The 18,349-nt window shown below is 52.3% G+C and overlaps 1 protein-coding gene and 1 long non-coding RNA gene across 2 annotated transcripts in view; one reads left to right on the top strand and one right to left on the bottom strand.

The window, feature by feature from the left end:
• The window catches only part of LOC144932772 (nucleolar protein 4-like), a 141,692-nt gene extending 139,368 nt beyond the window's left edge, over positions 1 to 2,324 (bottom strand). The window contains exon 1 of the mRNA XM_078857215.1: positions 1,294 to 2,324. Within this exon, the coding sequence (XP_078713341.1) occupies positions 1,294 to 1,608 (315 nt within the window). The 5' untranslated portion in view covers positions 1,609 to 2,324. The remainder of the gene's footprint in view (positions 1 to 1,293) is intronic.
• Positions 2,325 to 8,900: 6,576 nt separating this feature from the next.
• Positions 8,901 to 17,685, top strand: LOC144932297 (uncharacterized). The gene is made up of 5 exons (XR_013636892.1): positions 8,901 to 9,275; positions 9,762 to 9,920; positions 16,395 to 16,465; positions 16,573 to 16,819; positions 17,195 to 17,685. It is a non-coding gene; the product is annotated as an uncharacterized LOC144932297 (long non-coding RNA).
• Positions 17,686 to 18,349: the final 664 nt, after the last annotated feature.

Raw genomic sequence — 18,349 nt, 5'->3', positions numbered from 1 at the left:
CCCTCTCGGGCGTACGCAAGCGGTGCGCAGAAGCGCGCTGGGTGCCGATGTGGCTAACGTGGGAGTGCGTGTGTGTGTAAGTGCCTGCCACTGTGTGTGTGTGTGAGCGTGAGCGTGTGTGAGCGTGTGAGTGTGTGTGAGCGTGTGTGTGTGTGAGCGTGTGTGTGTGAGTGTGAGCGTGTGTGTGTGTGAGCGTGTGTGAGCGTGTGGAAGTGCCTGTCACTATGTGTGTGTGTGAGCGTGTGGAGGGGGGGGCGCGGTAGTGTAGCGGCTAGAGCGCTGCGCTACGAACCCGCCCACCCGAGTTCGATTCCCGATTATCTGAACTGCTGCTGGGGCCTGCCCTAGGTCGACTTAGCCTCAAGTGAGTACCTTGCGTGGTGTAATGTGTGAACATCGCAACTAGGGAGACAAAGGCGGTCGGGCGTGGTGCTGACCTCCCGCCCCCTCTTGTACTGTGCCGGCCTTCAGAGGTGCTCGCTAACAGCAAGTGTGTTGAGTGCGTGGGCAGTGGCTCGTGTGCGTGTGAGAGCGCGCGTGTGTGTGTGTCAGTCTCTGTGTGTATGTATGTATCAGTCCGTGTGTGTGTGTCAGTCTCTGTGTGTATGTATGTATCAGTCCGTGTGTATGTGTGTGTCAGTCCCTGTGTGTGTGTGTGTGCTTCACCTGGGATGGGTATCTCTGACACACGCTCTCACAGAAACTCACACACACATGTACACACACACACGCGCGCCTATGTGCTTCTGTGCACATCCGGGCAGTTGGCCGGTGATATGCAGTATGCATACCCACTGCCCTGAGACGATAGACTGTATTGGAGACCCTTAGGCTGAAGCAGGCGGTGCAGTCGCGACCAGGGTTAGACATTGACGAAAGCGCAGACAACGCGCGCGCACACAAAGACAAAGATCCCCCGTGTAGCCTTAACGGACTTGTGGGGCAAGTGCTGTTAGCGAACACCTATGAAGGTCGAGACGGCACCCAAGTAGGGGGTTGGCCAGCACCAGGCACACGCAGACACTCACACACTTATCGACACGCGCACACACTCACGCACTTATCGACACGCGCACATGCGCGCAGCGCTACCCCAAATAACATCGCAACCATAGCAGCACAGGTAGGGGGTGTTCAGCACGGGAGACGCGAGAAGGCGGTGTCACGCACACTGACATCGCCACAGCGAGACACGGGGCAGCGAGACACGAACAAGCAACAGCGAAACACGGGACGTGGAGACACGGGACAGCACGGGACCCCCGGCGCTGACCCCCCCCACCCCGCACTGACCATCGTCTTCACAGGCACGTGGAGCCGAGGGGCCGAGACGTCGGCCTCTCTGCCGAGCTGGAAGCCCTTGGACCGAACCCAGAACTTAAATTTGGCGTTGTCTCCGGACGCCGCCTCGCCTCCGCTCAGTAGCTGCACGATGCGTTGGTACTTCTTGTGCGTGACCGTCTTTGTCTTCCCGGCGTCGCCGTACGTGCGCAGGCACCATTCCTGGAAAGAGCGGAAAGTGCCGCTTCGCCGCCGCCAGCGCGGCCCGCTCGGCGCCACCGCCACCGCCTTGGCGTCACCCAGGGATGAGGAGCGGTGTTCGGACATGTCCCTCCCTCTCCTCCCTCCCTCCGTCTCTCCCGCACTCTCTCGCCCTCTCTCGCCCTCTCTCTCTCCCGCTCCTCGCTCGCTCGCCGCTCGCCCTCCGCGTTGCACCTGCCCGAGCGCGAGCCTCCTCCCGTCCGTCTTTCTCTCCCTCCCTTCCTTGTGCTGAGCCCCCCTGCGCTCCCCTCGCTTCTCCACGCCTCTCCCTCCCTCCCGCCCGCCCGCCCGCCCTCTCTGGGTGCTCACGGCGGCGGTGGCAGCAGCAGTCGCGCTGCTTCCACGCAGAGAAGCAGCAGCAGCGACGACGATGGTGACGATGGTGCCGCTGCTGCTATTAAATATTCTACAAATGCTCGCAGGAGTGTTAATTGCCTCTGGGTCAAGCACAGACCCTCTACCTCCTCCTGCTTTCTCTCCGCCCACCTCCAGAAATATTTACCAAATGAATAACGGTCGCCAAATGTTCGAATCGAAGGCTTGAGAGGGGACACGCTGGAGAGAGGCGCGTGGCGCTGATGAGAGAGCGAGCGAGAGAGGAGGGAGTCGCGGGCTGCCTGGGTCGGTGCGCCGCGCAGGACATCCCCGTTGCGGCGGGACCCGGGTAGGAGGATGTGGAAGGCGGAGGAGGTGTATGTATGGCTGGGCTGGGGGAGGGGCCATGGGCTTCCCTCTCCCATCCTCCTCCTCCCCCCACATACAACCCTACACCCCCCCCATTCCTACCATCCCCTCCACCAAACACCCTCCCCCCCCGCCCCCTCGAGTACGCGCCACCCATCCACAGACCGCTGCTCCGTCTCGCCTCCCACGATCTCCCCCCCCCACCTCTCTCCACCCCCCCACCCCATCCCGGCCTCTCCCCTAATTCCACCCACGAACACCGCCACGGCCCCCCCCACCGAGCTCCGTGCTCTTGCAGCGCTCGATTGGAGGACGGAGCCAAAGTTTCTGTGGTTACGGCCAATCAGCCGCGCCTGTCCCGGCTGTCCCATTTAGGAATGCTCGCCGCTCGCCGCCACAGCCACAGCCGCCACTGCGCCTGCATTGCCGAGTCACTGCGCGCTCGATTCGGCCGCGGGTGCAGCGGCGGCAGCAGCAGCAGCGCCCTGGAGCGCGCCGACCCCGGCGCGTGCACGTGTGCGCTGTCTTTGGAGCGGTGGCGCAAGCGGTTAGCGCGTTTGCGCTACGAACCCCGGGGCGACCCGAGTTCGATTCCGGCTCACGACCAACAACAGTGGCGAATGTCTGAGCTGGTGCTGTGTCTCCCCGCTAGGTTGACTCTTCCCCAAAATGAGTACCTGGTGCGGTCTGTAAACATCGCCACTGGTGGTCCTGGTTACCCACGCCCTGGCGTGCCGTTCCGGCCTTAATAGGTGCTCGCTAACAGCACTTGCCCCAACATTATGTTAAAGCTATACGGGGGGGCTTTGTCTTCGTTTGGAGCGGTGGCACGGCGGTTAGCGCACTGCGCTGCGAACCCCACCGTGCGATTTTGATTGCCGCGCTTGTGGCCAACATCGGTGGCGAATATCTGGAACGGTTCCGGGGCCTCTTTTAGGTTGACCCAGCCTTAAATGACCCCTTTTGTGTGGTGTGTGTGTGTGTACATCACTACTGGGGAGACAAAGGCGACCGGGCGTGGCGCAGAGTGTGCCGGCTACACGGGAGCGGTGGGACGGTATTGTGCACCAGTGTCCGATAGCGCGACCCGGCAGGTGTCCTTGTGTGTGCTCATTCAGTCCAGGCAGGGATAGATACAGTATCTAATAAATACTGCACGCATGGTGTGCTCTGGTGCCGCATGTGACGCTGTGTGGGCACACGTGCGCACTCTCGTGGTGTCCCGTCGCTGATGAGATTTTTTTGCGAGGCGAGGAGGGCAATTAGCCCCCGCGCCTTTCTGAAAGCAGCGTTCGTGCAACGTCGTCACGCAATCACACAGAATCACGCACATGCACAACCACGCATAATCACACATGCACAATCACACATACATAATCACACACATGCACAATCACACATAATCACACATGCACAATCACACATGCACAATCACACACATGCACAATCACACATAATCACACATGCACAATCACACACATGCACAATCACACATAATCACACATACACAATCACACACATGCACAACCACGCATAATCACACATGCACAATCACACATACATAATCACACACATGCACAACCACACATAATCACACATGCACAATCACACATGCACAATCACACACATGCACAATCACGCATGCACAATCACACATACACAATCACACACATGCACTATCACAAAGATCCCCCGTATAGCCTTAACAGACTGTCGGGGCAAGTGCTGTTTGCGAGCACTTTTTAAGGCCGGAATTGTACACGAGGGGATAGGTGGCCAGCAACACGCCCGGCCGCCTTTGTCTCCCCAGTAGCAATGTTCATACACCATTTGAGCCTGAATCGACGTAGGGGAGGCCCATGACCGCTTCAAATAATCATCACTGATGTTGGCCGTGAGCGCGAATTCAACTAGAGTCGCCCTATACCACCACACTACCGCTTCCCCCACTCGTACACGAACACACGCGCGCACGTGTGCACACTCACACATGCCCAACAATCGTGCGTACAGTGCAATACTCACGCACACACGGGGTAACACTGCCGCACGTCAGTGTCGCTACGATTATTTTTCGCTTTGCACGGGGATCGGCCGAGAGCGGGTACCGGGAGCGGCACCCTTCCAAAATAAAAGCCCCGCGCCCCCCCCCCACCCCCGGACCTCCTCCTCCAACCCCCCCCCTCATCGCCCCCCCTCCCATGCACGGCCCGTTGTCACCACTCCGAAGTCAGGGAACGAGAGCGCTAATTTAAAGCGACGCGTGACCAAGGCAGCGGCGCGTCGGCTGTCGGGCTGCGGGAGAGGAAACACAAAAAAAGATAAAATCGCACGAACATCGCGAGGAAGGAACCGGTGTAAAAAAATTTGTTGTTATTTTAATTGTAAAAAAAAATTGATGTGGTTTTCACAAGACGCATCTGCGTGCACGCGCGGCTTTTGCAAAAGCGAGGGCTTCTATTTTGTAATGTCAGGGGCCAGCTCTGTTCCGTGGTGCGAGGCTCTCTCTCTCTCTGTGAGCAGCAGCAGTCGAAGCAGCAGCAGCAGCAGGAGACGGAGATCGCGAATGAGCGCTGCGACGTCCTCGCGGGGAATCCAACGAACTCGGCTGCCCTGTTTGTATATAAAAAGAAAAGATACAGGTGCAGCCTTGCAATTGTCTGCTCACGTCACTGCTGTCGGAAGGACCCTCCGCTCGATTTCGTTTTCGAGCGCCAGTGCCACAGTTTTTTTCCGAAATGATAGGAAACGAGAGAAACGTCACCATTCCCAAGCCAGGACAGACGAACTCCCCTCCGTGCCGTTCAGTGGCCGATCAAGTATCCCACCTCCCTCGCTCCTCTCTCCATTGGTCGTGGTGTACGACGGCATACAGCCGTCAGCCTGCAACCCCGACCCTCTCAACGCCCTCGGTTGCAGTTTGGGCAAACGGTGTACCGTGGAATGAAGGTTGAGAAGCACTGCTCTCGCCTCGTCCTGTTCCAAAGTGGCCAGGCGTCTTGTGTGTGAGTGCCCCACACTTTACCCCACACCGTTCGCGACCCGCCATCTGTGTGCGGTGATCCGCCAGCCCTCGCTTAGAGGCTACCACACGCGTAGCCGCCACCGCCCTGTTGTGTCCTGCAGTGTGGTGAGCCGGTGAGTGACTGGCTGAGTCCACCTGGCGGAGGCCCAGGACCGATTCAGATGCTCGTCACTGGCGTTGGTAGCCGTGAGCGGGAATCGAACTCGGATGGTCGGGTTTGTAGCGCGGCGCGCTAACCGCTGCGCCACCGCTCCCCACGCACGCACACGAGATGGAGTGGTCACGCAGTGGTTATTGCACTGTACTACGATCCCGTGCCACCTGAGTTCGATTTCCCAGCCACGGCTAATATCAGCGGTGAATGATGCCATGCTAATCCTGGGCTTCCCGTGGGCCTCCGCTAGATCGACTCGGCCTTTAATGTGGTACCCGGTGCGGTTTGTGACGAACACGTCAGCACCGGAGAGACAACTCGTCTGTGAGGGGTTATATCCCGACAACCCAAGACGACTCGCGCGCACAAGTCGCCTTTTGCGGAGCATTCGCTAACAGCACTTGCCCCCCCCCCCCAGCAAATCTGCACGCCTATACGGGGGATCTTTGTCTTAGGTGCTCTGTGTGTGTGTGCTAAAGGAAGAGAAGATCAGCGGTCGCCCCGATAGCGCTGCGTGCGGCGTGCGAGATAAAGACGGCGCTAAATCGGGGCTCTCCGCCTCTCGTGAGATCGCTCCGAGCCTCGCCCCACGGACCCCCCCCCCCGGCACGCCTCTCCAGCGCGCTACGGCGTTGACATCGTCCGCTACTGGCTCTCCCCCCACACCTCACATCACCACCTATAGCCAATTAGTTCGATTATTTTGCTGCTCTACGTTTCCACGTGATAATAAGCTGATAGGTCAGTGGGTTTTACCTGGGAAAATGAAAAAAGAATAGTTTTGTTTTATTTGTGTACGTTTTGTAAGTGATTTGTTTAGCTTCCCTATACTTTGCACTCTCCGTCGTGTTTTTTTCATATTGTTTATTGTTGTAAAGTTTTGACCCGCCCCTACTGGACATCTGTTAAAAAAAGAGCTTTATAGCTAATCTGATTCCTCCGGTGTTAATACATATTCTGATTCAATGAAGACAATTCCCTGCCACGGAATCACACCGAAACTCCCGATCTCGCCGGATCTGGGAGGCTAAATATGGTTGCGCCGAAACGTGCGAGCGAGTAAGACACGATAATAGCATCATCCAGAAATTGATTCTCTTGAATGTATCTGCGCGGGAGCTTTGAATGTGGAAATGGTGATAAAAAAATCTCAAATGCAGTACCCTGCTCAAAAGGAGGTCTTGAGACCCTGCGAGACCTCGCGTTGATAAATCGTTACGCGCGATTCAAGGTCGCTCACAACAGTCACGAATGCATCCATAATAGAGGGTTTTTTTGGGTTAGATCGCGTAAATATATAAATGTGTCGTTAAAACCCGCCACCACCCGACACAGCCAACTAGTAAGGGTTGTCACGTAAACAGAACGTGGCCAATTCGTCACTAGTACAGCACACCGGTGTGTTGGAGAGCCAAGCCACAACATTGACTATCTGAGTACGACGTTTCGCCAGTAATTACAACCAGCTTCATCAGGCGACAGCCAGATTTGTGGAGAAGTCCGCCTGTTTCGTACCTTATATAGAGACGCAGATGTGGTGACCACGCTTCTGCGCTCTTGCGCAAAGTGGGGGGGGGGGGGGTTAATGAACTGCGTGTGGTATTACCTTTGAATCTCTGCATCTTTTGAGGAACGCCAGTGAAGACAACAGTTGCATCTGCTTAATTTGGAGTTTCTCCAATTTTCTGGTTTGAAGAAAAGTCTCGTCCCCATAGAGGTGAGTCAGTTTAACACGTCAACTCACGTAGGCACTCCACTGTTGTTGTTGTTGATGTTATTGTTGGTGAACCCTCATTTGCCCACTGCTGTGGCAGAGAGACGCTGTATCTGCGTGCCAGGGTGTCACGCCGCGCCTGGACACTCGCGCGCTGCAGCCAGCAATGGAGAAGCCGTGACCTGCGGCTCGATTGACTCGTTCAATGTTTTCTTTTAGTGACATCTCCCCCCCCCCCACTAAAGAGGGCATCGCGATGCTTTGCAGTATAAATGCCTTATGAAATCAAGACGCATGTGAAAAATATCAAAACACGAGGGGACATCCTCAAGGAAACTGCTACATTGGTTCACGTGAGGTCGCATCAATCCAGACGGACAAAGACAAAGATCCCCTGCATAGCCTGAGCAGACTGTTGGGGCAAGTGCTGTTAGCGAGCACCAATGATGGCCGGCACGGCACACGAGGGGGTGGGTGGCCAAGACTTGCGCCCGGCCGCCTTTGTCTCCCCTAGTGGCGATGTTTACACACCGCACCAGGCACTCGTTTGAGGCTGAATCGACCTAGGGGGAGGCCCACGACCGGTTCGAATAATCGTCGCTGGTGTTGGCCGTAAGCGGGAATTGAACTCGAGTCGCCGGGTTTGGTAGTGCAACAATCGCTACACCACCGCTCCCCACGACGGACACACAGACACACACTCACACAGACACACACTCACACAGACACACACACACGGGCACACACACAGACACTCACACAGACACACACTCACACAGACACACACAGACACACACTCACACAGACACACACGGGCACACACACAAACACACACTCATACAGACACACACTCACACAGACACACACTCACACAGACACACAGACACACACACACACAGACATACACTCACACAGACACACACTCACACAGACACACACTCACACAGACACACACTCACACAGACACACAGACACACACAGACACACACTCACACAGACACACACTCACACAGACACACACACACGGGCACACGGTGGCCATGTCAAGAAGGGCAGTGACCCGCCACCGCCGTGACGCAGCTGTCGATGGCGCGCAGGCGGTGCGGCTTGCACAGCGGCACGCGGTCGGAAGGGGCCCAGGACGCGAGGATAAAGAAAGGGAAGAGGGGACATGTGACAAAGGGCTCCGGTTAATTCCTGGAATCGGGACCCCCTTACAAAACCACGCCGCTGGCGGCTCGCCGGAGACCCTGCCTGGGTGTGGATACAGGTCGCGGTGGTCCGTGATGAAACCCAGGGGTTTCGAGTGCGTTGTAGTGAGTTGGTGGTCTCTGGCCTGTCACCAATATACGAAGAGACATCACGGCAACATCTGTTGGGACAACGTACACCTGGGAGATGGAGCGATGAAATCGGTCCGTGTGCCGGGATTCCTCCAGGTCGACTCAGCCATAAATGAGTACCTGGGTATGAGGTCTCGGCGGCAGCTTGGGTGGCCTTCGTCCAGCAGTGGAGTGACCATATCGGGTCAACGGGTTCGTAGCGCAGCGCGCTACTAACCAGGCTACGCTCCCACTCCACCAACATCTCTATAAACAATTTTTTATTTTGCCGTGTAAGGCCCCACTGAGCTATTTGGCTCTTTTTCAGAAGCGGCCTGGCCACAAATAATAGCTCAACAAAGTGGCTTATCAACAGCATCATCATCATCACGCCGGAATGTATTGCAGCCTAAAACACTCTGAAACGGACGTTGATTCTCCACTCACGCCGCACTCTTACTGCTCGCTGATCCCTCTGCTGCCCGCGTCTGTCAGGGGCTTGGGGAAGAGAGGAGTGCGCAGCGAGTTATTGTTAGGATGTGTGAAGCGCCGGAATGAGCGCAGAACGGAGTGTTATAATCCTTTATTTCCCATCTGCGCTCTAACCCGAGCGAGCAAAGACTCATTTAGAGGCTGCTATGTGCGAATTCGCTCGCAAATGAGCGCGCCAATAAGCCCCGGGGCTACGCGGGGCGCGCGCACGCAGCGAGGAATCTCGAGCCACGCCGAACGCGTTTCTTGGGTGGTTCGCTCGCCGGCCGACCGGTGCAGGAGGAGGTGGGGACACCCTGAGCAGTGGTCAAGAGCGGAGAGCCAGAGGACGTCCTCGATGTGGTGAGAATTATCCCTGGAAACGTCGCCTGTTATTTTATACACGACGCTTTTATTATTTTCTTATTTAGTGACACGCAATGTTGTTGTTGTTGACGAATTGTGTTTGTTGCTGCACGGTTTGGCTACGTACGGTGCGAAAGAAGTGCAGCTTACATACACGGTGAACTTCGTTCGCACCGCATGTAGCCAAGCGCGATAATCGGAGGTGTTTGTTTGTGTGCACCACTGCCAACACGCCAGCAGCAGCAGCGTCACTAAATCATGTGCGTCTCAAATGACCCTTAACGATCGGGTCGCTTCCCCGCGCTGTTTGTTCGACGTCTCAAGATTGCCGGTGAGATGATTTCAACGCGTTCTAAATAGAGTTTGCCAGTGGCCGTATTCGTCATCATCATTATCATCATCAGCAGCAGCAGCCATTGTCTATCCACTGCTGGATGAAGGCCACCTTCCCACGCTGTCTCCATCCCTCACTTCGCATCGCAGGGGTCGGAGGTCGCCCACAGTCTTCTGGCGTTCTTCCTCGTCACGAGAGAGGCGCGGGCGACGCGTGGCGTCAAATCGGCGACCGATCGATGAACTCCCGGCCAGAGACGCAACTTCGCATCGTTCCGAGCAACACGTGGGAGAGGAGCAGCACCACCGGTGCGTGCAGCCGCGGTGGGTCAGCACTGTGCAGGCTGTGACCTTTACCTTGCTATCGTAGAATATATCGCGTACCACAGCACGAGCTCGATACGAGCCTCACATGCCGGGGGATAGCACCCACCCCCTCCCCCTCAACTCCCACACAAACCCCATCCGCTTCTCCTGGCCCGCGACCCCACACCTCCTCCTCCCCTCCACTCTCTGCCCTCCCCCAAACCAAATCGTCCGCAGCTACGTGGCCGCGCGTGTGGCCCCGCGTGTCCCCGCGTGTAATTGCCCAGGCTCCGCGTGGCGGTGACAGATACCGATGGGCCCCTTCGTGCTGCGCGGCGTGCGGGCTACTGTATGAGCTTCCTTGGGGGGACGCGGCGCTCTCCTGCGAGGTACGCAGAGCTGCTCAGCGCAGCGAGCAGCGCTGCGTACCTCGCAAAGGCGAGAGAGCTGAGATGGGCGCATTCGCTTGATCCCATGCCAGGTAAGTGCCCCCCATAATAATGAGAATAATTATCAGCCCTGTAGCGATGCACTGCTGGATGAAGGCCTCGCTCACCACGCCGTGTCGGTCGCGGGGCTTGTTAGATCCCCACACTTCACGGCGCTGCTCCGTGCGGGGTTCGTGCAGCGGAGTCCAGGGATCTGGTTCGGGTCTCACGCGTCACTGGTGGTCGTCGTGGCTGGGAATCGAACTTGGGTTTGTTGGGTTTGTCGTGTATTGCGCTAATTGCTGCGCCACCGTCACCACTTAACCCCCCCGCCGCCCCCGTCCCTCTGAAATGTTCAGAGGCAGAATGCGGCCGGGGCTCAGATTCTGGGTTCGAATTTCGGCTTTGGTTAAACCGGCATCTCAAGGCTCCTCTTCCCGGAGGATCCGGTAATATTACAAATACAATAGAACTCTGCACATTGTTTATTAGCACAGCCTTGGGGGGCGTCCATAAATGACGCCACGCGATTTTGGACGATTTTTGACCCCCCCCCCCCTCGTCACACGGCGTCACAAGAAGTCAGACCCCCCCCTCAAATGTGACGTCACAAAGCTCTGCCTCCCCCCCCCAAAAAAATAGAAAACATGCTTCAAATCGCTTTAAACTATTGTCATTGTAGTGCGTATTTAATGTGGCGCTGCACTCTGATGTTGTAGGAGAACATTTTTCTTAAAAAGTCGATTTCATTAAGTAAAACGTGTTGTCTATATTTATTTAACCCCCCCCCCCCCCTCATCACACATCGTCACAAATGTGTGACCCCCCCCCCCCCCCCCAGGTGCGTGACGTCTTTATGGACGGCCCCTTATGATAGAACATACGTAACTAGTTTGTTTACCCGTCCTAGGACGGAAGCTGTAATATTTAAGAACATTTTTAACAGAGTCAAGGAGTTCAGGACCAACACGTCGGCCATGGCTGGTCATTGTTTTAATGCGGCTGGCTCACACGAAATCGATTTCTCTAAGACGAAGGTACTTTGCAAGCCCACTGGCTATCAACAAAGATTCGTTCATGAAGCCATCCACATATACAGACACAGACACAATTTCAACCGAGAGGATGGGTACAAACTCGGCAATCATTGGAAAGACGTCATCAACCAGTTTAAGTCTGAACTGGCTGTGATGTTCCCATCCTGCCACCTTCCGATGTTAGTTTTTGAGAATTTTTCCCCCTGGCTTCGGCTCTCCGATTTCACATCAACAGGTTGAATTTCTCGCTGTGGCTCTCTGATCTTACATTAACATGCCAATTTATGACATTAGCTTGCAATTTTTTTTACATTTATATGCTAATTTATGACACCAACATGCTAATTTATGACATTAACATGCTAATTTATGACATTAACATGCTAATTTATGACACTAACATGCTAATTTATGGCACTAACATGTTAATTTATGACAATAACATGCTAATTTATGACACTAACATGCTAATTTATTACACTAACATGCAAATTTATGACACTAACATGCTAATTTATTACACTAACATGCTAATTTATGACACTAACATGCTAATTTATGACACTAACATCCAAATTTATGACACTAACATGCTAATTTATGACACTAACATGCTAATTTATGACACTAACATGCTAATTTATTACACTAACATGCTAATTTATTACACTAACATGCTAATTTATTACACTAACATGCTAATTTATGACACTAACATGCTAATTTATTACACTAACATGCTAATGTATGACACTAACATGCTAATTTATGACACAAACATGCTAATTTGTTACACTAACATGCTAATTTATTATACTAACATGCTAATTTATTACACTAACATGCTAATTTATGACACTAACATGCTAATTTATGACACTAACATGCAAATTTATTACACTAACATGCTAATTTATGACACTAACATGCTAATTTATGACACTAACATGCTAATTTATGACACTAGCATGCTAATTTATGACACTAACATGCTAATTTATTACACTAACATGCTAATTTATGACACTAACATGCTAATTTATGACACTAACATGCTAATTTATGACATTAAAATTCTACTTTATGACACTAACATGCTAATTTATTACACTAACATGCTAATTTATGGCATTAACATCACTAGCCCCGCCCACTATGAAACAATCTGCATTGGGCAACTGTCCCCCACTTTCCTCCTGATGACGACCGTTTGTGTTGTAACTATTTACGTGACTTTACAGAAAGACCCAAATAATAGAGTATCATTGTATCTTGTGTCAATTTAATGGCAGTGAATCTTGCACGAAACTACGTCATAACACACCTCACTTCATGTCACTGTAGCACTGTATATATCTGACCTTCAATTTGTTCAAATTCACTGACACAATAGGATGACGTTCAAATGACGTTTCAGGTAACGGTTCTCATTAAGAGCCGATTTTTTCTCGATTAGTATTTGTTTTATTACTAATCGTTTTGTCTGCAGTCATACAATCGTGTACCTTGAAGAAACATCCTCAAAAGCCCGCACGGACGGATTCACGAACCCAATCGTCTGTCATTTCCCAACTCTTTGGCTACCAAGCAGCTCGTCGTGTTTCTGTAAGTCGGTAATGATCTTCGCGCGATCCGCTAACCCTCAGCTGCCTCCGAGTTGCTGTTGTACAGCGAGCGACAAACGCACGGCCGAACACGTGGCACATTGCCCCGACAGCTGACCTAGACGCCAATCACGCAATGCACAACTTCGGAATCCCTCCTCTCGTCTCTTTCTCCCCCAAACTTCTTATCGCCGAGCTCAAATGCAACGCCTGCAATTAACCCCCCCCCCGCCCCCATCTGTGACGATGAGCGTTGTTGTCACTGACAGATTTGGATGGACTCTTAACGGTGCTCTTTGTTGCTGGCCGCTCGGCGTTGTCGTCGTTGTTTGTTAAAACGACATTCACACTTCTCGCCATTTAATTCATTATCGCGGCGATCACAATTCCACAGTCGATTCCACAGTCCAATCATTGCCGGATTATCCCAGTAGCAAAAGTAGCTACTACATATGTAGTAGCTACATGTGTAGTAACTACGGGCCCCAAACTTTCAAGGGCCCCGCGCTAAATGCTTTTAAGCTATCAATTCCAGTTCAGTGAATCTGCACTTGCTATATTACTATAGTACTATACCGCCTTCATTTTTTGTAAACGACTGTGTTTAAGGTAAGCGATTTGTCGTATTATCTGGCTGTATAGCATAATGAAAAAATACGATTACTTTACTGTACAAGTAAAGAATTTGTGTTTTAATATTTACGTTTTTTTTATTTCGGGCCCCTTAATAACAGCATATGCTACAGGCCCCGCACTCGTTTAATCCGGCACTGAGTCCAATGCAAGATCCACCCTGAGAAGAGTTTTAAGACTCACTGCGGATTTGTCGTTGTTGTTATTGTTGTTATTCATGGCACATTGTGTTCGCTGTTAAACCTTTGCCATGCGCACTTGTGCAGCGCTCTTCGTCAATCCACTGCTGAACGAGAGCCTCGCCACGCCGTCCGGGTAACGGGAGCTAGTCCTGGACCATACTTGGGTGGTGAAGGCGGGCAGCATAGAGAAGAACAGTACAACAACAATTCGCGTTGCTGCCCTCACGTTGACCCGGCAAGTCCTACGGCGAGCTGCCTTTGTCTCTGTACACTGCGGCTCGACCATTAAGGCACTTATCCAGGCTCAAAGCCTGCTTAGATGTTCCGTAGATGCGGTCACATTGGCAATAGGGAGGGGCCGGGGGTGGGGGCGATGTGTCAAGGGAAGGCGGTGAGGCTGCGTCGCCTGCCCCAGGTATGTTGTGGTGGTGGTGGTGGTGTTGGTATTCGGTGTACCGCTTAAACATTGACACGGCATTTACGTCGGCACGCGCTCGCCGTTGTGCCACTGCCGCGTATGGGGAGTGAAACGTGGAAGTTCCCCCTTTCAATTTTGCCCACCGTGAGCCAAGGTGGAAGGGAGGAATGTTGCCAGTGGCCACCTCGGGCAGAAAGCTTGAGGCGTAGCCTGTTAGCGCGCTGCGCTGCAAACCCGCGGTCCCGAGTTCGATTACCGCTCACAGGCCAACACCGGTGACGATAATCTCAACCAGTCCTGGGCCTCCACTCTGAATACCTGATGCGATATGTAAAAACATCGCCACTTGGGAGACAAAGGTAGCCGGGCGTGGTGCTGGCCACCCACTCCCTCGTGTGCCATGCCGGCTTTCATAGGTGCTCGCTAACTGCACTTTCCCCAACAGTCTGTTTGGGCTATACTGGGGATCTTTGTTTTTGTGTGTGGCACGCAGTGGATAGGAAACTGCTCTCTAAATCTGACTACCCGAGGTCTTCCCAGCCATGATTTCACATCAGTGTTCTAGGATTGCTCTCGGTCGACTCAGCCATAAATGAGTACCTGGTGTGGCTGGAAATGATTCGCACTCGGGAAACAATGTTAGCAGGAATTGGCCATTTTCAGAGGTTTAGATTAAGAGTTCAATGTCAAGGGTTTGTCACTTTACTACATTTCCCCTCCGCACGTTCAATGTATGGGATACGGCGAGGTTCACGCCTTTGCCCCAAACCTAACCCGATCGCACATCCAGTGCCGTGAAGGTCCCGTGCCATCTGTACACACCGTCCAGACCACGAAAGCCCCGTGACCCTTGGCTTGGCTTTCCCACGCTAGCTCTTCCTGTCGATTGAGGTGCAGCTACCGAGCTATTATGGGGCTGATTAGGGAGCGTTTGAGTCCCTAAATTACAAGTGGATGCGGAGTACAACTACAATGGCTGCGACTGAACCCCACGCTGAGCTGCACAGCGGTGATGTCTCTAGCGGTCCCACATTCACTTTTTCTTTTACCAATTCTCACCACATTGCCGTGACAAGATGCATACGAACTATCTGAGAAGTTGGAAACATTGTAGCAATTGGTCACTGCATGCTCATAAACATGTGAACCGACACTTACATCATCTAAACCGGGCTAGTTTCTGGAGAGAAAACTCGACATTATTTGCGGCCATATTGGCAAAAATGGCTGCCAAGTTGTATTGTGAAGCAGCCAAGGTTTTGGGGTTTTTTTTTTGTCATCTTGGTACAGTGTCACAATTTGAACGATTCATGTGAAGGAGGAAAACAACGCACTTATCCGCTCCACTGCGGGGGCGTGTTAGCAACGCGCTGTAAAGTTACCTGCGGCAGATGCACTCAAACCAGTCCCCACGTCATTCACTGTTTCAGCCTTCCGTCGGGCTCTCAGGATTGCGACTTTGCCATCTCGTGGCTGTCTCTATGGCCTCCACCTTGTTTTTCTCATCGTGGATATGTATCCAAAATTGTGTCGTGCGTTTATTTGCAGGTAAACAATGGTGTGTTTGTGGGGCCGGAGTTTTTTATTCTAAAAATAAATTACTATTTGTATGTTTCCAGCAAAGGTCCCACTGAGCTATGTAGATATTTTTCAAAAGCCACCTGGCCAGACATGGTAGCCTAATATCACGTGGAATGTATTGCAGTCAAGTACTCTAAACGCATGGTTTTGTTTTTATGTGGAGCGGAAAACCGGAGGACCCGGAGAAAAATCCACGCGATCATTGGGAGAACATGCATAGTCGACACAGCGTGCGGATTCCTTCAGCCAGCAGTGAATTGGACTGCAAACTAGCCAATTAAACTCTCTCTGTTTTATTGTACCAGGTAAGACCCACGAATCTATGTAGCTCTTTTGTTTAGAAACGACCTGGCCACAACTGATAGCTCAACGAAGTGGCCCTTACATGTGGAAATTCCTAGCAGACAAATGCTCTAAACGCGTGTTGATTCTAAACATGGAGGGGAAAAGCCAGAGGACCCGCAGAAAGAAATCCACGTGACCAATGGGAGACAGATACACAAACTCCAATAGTAAGCAATAGGCGCAGTATAATATTACTCTTTTGTGCACGATTATCATTCTGCTTGCTCCTGTGTTTTTCATCATCCGTAGTCGATCCGCTGTTGAACGACCTCCACCAAGTCGCCACCACCTCTCACGATCCTGCGATGCAATACAAACACGTAAGTAATCGCTCCATCTCCTCGGAGGACGTACTCTCCTGCTGTCTGACTGGGATTACACACCACAACCAGTGTTCCCTGTTGGCGGACTAATACCCATGTTGCAGGTGGGGTGCTGAGTCGCGCTGTGCCCACGAGGGACAGCTGCTGCCGGATGAGATGCGGCGTGAGGTGCTCTGAGATGCCGCGGCGTTTGAGGAGGGCGCTCTATCAAAAAACGGTCATTTTGTTGCGATAAAAGCGCTCCTACGCCGTGACCTTGCCACGCATCCGGGAATGCAAGCGGCTCCATCCAATTGACGGCAGAGGTCGTCGTTCCCGAGCAAAGCTACACAGTGGGCGCTCCGAACATCGGTGAGTCGGACAGCAAGAGGGCGGGCGGCACTGCACGGCGGGCGTGGTGGCCTTGCTCGGACTGTGCTCAGCACTCGGTCAGTCCGTGTGGAGTTCAAGGTTCGATTCCAACCACGAGCAAAGATATTCCCGTGGGAAATTCAAATAATAATGACAACGCCTTAACTCAGGACAGCCTCGCTGAGTCTCGAGACCCCTTTTAACGAGGGTCTTGCTGCATTGGAACGTTGGGCCGAGGCCGTTGCCGAATGTTTCACTTCATGTGGGAAACAAGCCGAGTCTCAGAGAGAAGCCGCTACAGCCAGGAGTGGGTCACCACTCAGAGCTCCGCACCGATGGATTCAATAATCCATTCTCTTTCTGTCATCTTCGCAGGCCACGCCAACAACACTCTGCACTCTCAGACTCGACCACGCTTCGCTTGCGAGCTTTGATGAGATCAACGATGGCTTCAAAGTTTGGTCGTACATGTTATGTATATCGTTTATTGTTAAATTTGAATCACAGTTCCTATGATCACTGTTACATTGTTTTTATAGCTTTATTTTGGTGATTTTTAAAACGTTTTGCTTTAGCCATGTTTGTTTGTTGTAGTACAGAGTTAGCCTGATAACTTTAATCTACATTGTCTTATGGTTGTTATTGTTTGACTTGTATCCCACTGGGATTTTTTTTTCACACAGCGTTGAAATTCGGTGTTTTTTTCTGGAAGACTTTGCTGTTTTCTCAAGAATTTTCTGTTGCGTGTAGTCACTTTAAGATGTTTCTCATGTTTTTAATTTGTTGTGGTTGCACCCGAATCAAGAGCCGCATGGCTCACACGGTTATACCGAATAAATGAAATGAAATTAATGAGGTGCATTCGATTTGCTTTTAACGTTATTTAGCATTTGTTAAATTAATATTTACATTTTCATTCAGGGCGATTTGTTTATTGACCACGTGGGAGGTTGCCGTCACGAGGTGTTAACTCCTTCGCCTGGTATACAGGGGATCGTGGGTTCGATCCCGACCCTGATGCCTGTATATTTGAAATTTGCACGTTTTCCCCCGTGATCGCGTGGATTCTTGTCCAGTCCCTCCACATTTAGAATCAACATTACGCGTTCAGAGTATTTGACTGCTATAATTGTCCGCATGATAAGCCACTTCGTTGAGCTGTCCTGTGTGGCCAGGGTCTCTTCTGAACAAGAGCTACGTCGCAGCTCAGTGCACCTTACTTGGTAGAATATAAAAAAGAGATGAATTACGTCCAATCAGCACGGTGGGCACCGAGCACTGGAGACGCGGTATTAATATCAATGTCACCACGGCGACGAACACGACGACGACGATGATGATGATGTCGAATGACAACAACACGTTCGATTCCCGCTCACGGTCAGGAACGGTGACGATTATTTGAACCGGTCCTGGACCACCCCTAGGTCGACTCAGCCTCAAATGAGTACCTGGTGCGGTGTGTAAATATAGCCACTGGGGAGACAAAGGCGGGCCGGGTGTGTTGCCGGCAACCCAGCGAGACAATTG

This window comes from Lampetra fluviatilis, chromosome 5 (genome assembly GCF_964198595.1).
Source record: "Lampetra fluviatilis chromosome 5, kcLamFluv1.1, whole genome shotgun sequence".
NCBI classification, from domain to species: domain Eukaryota; kingdom Metazoa; phylum Chordata; class Hyperoartia; order Petromyzontiformes; family Petromyzontidae; genus Lampetra; species Lampetra fluviatilis.
Note: the sequence above shows the minus strand (reverse complement) of the source record. Positions and strands in the feature narration are given on the sequence as shown.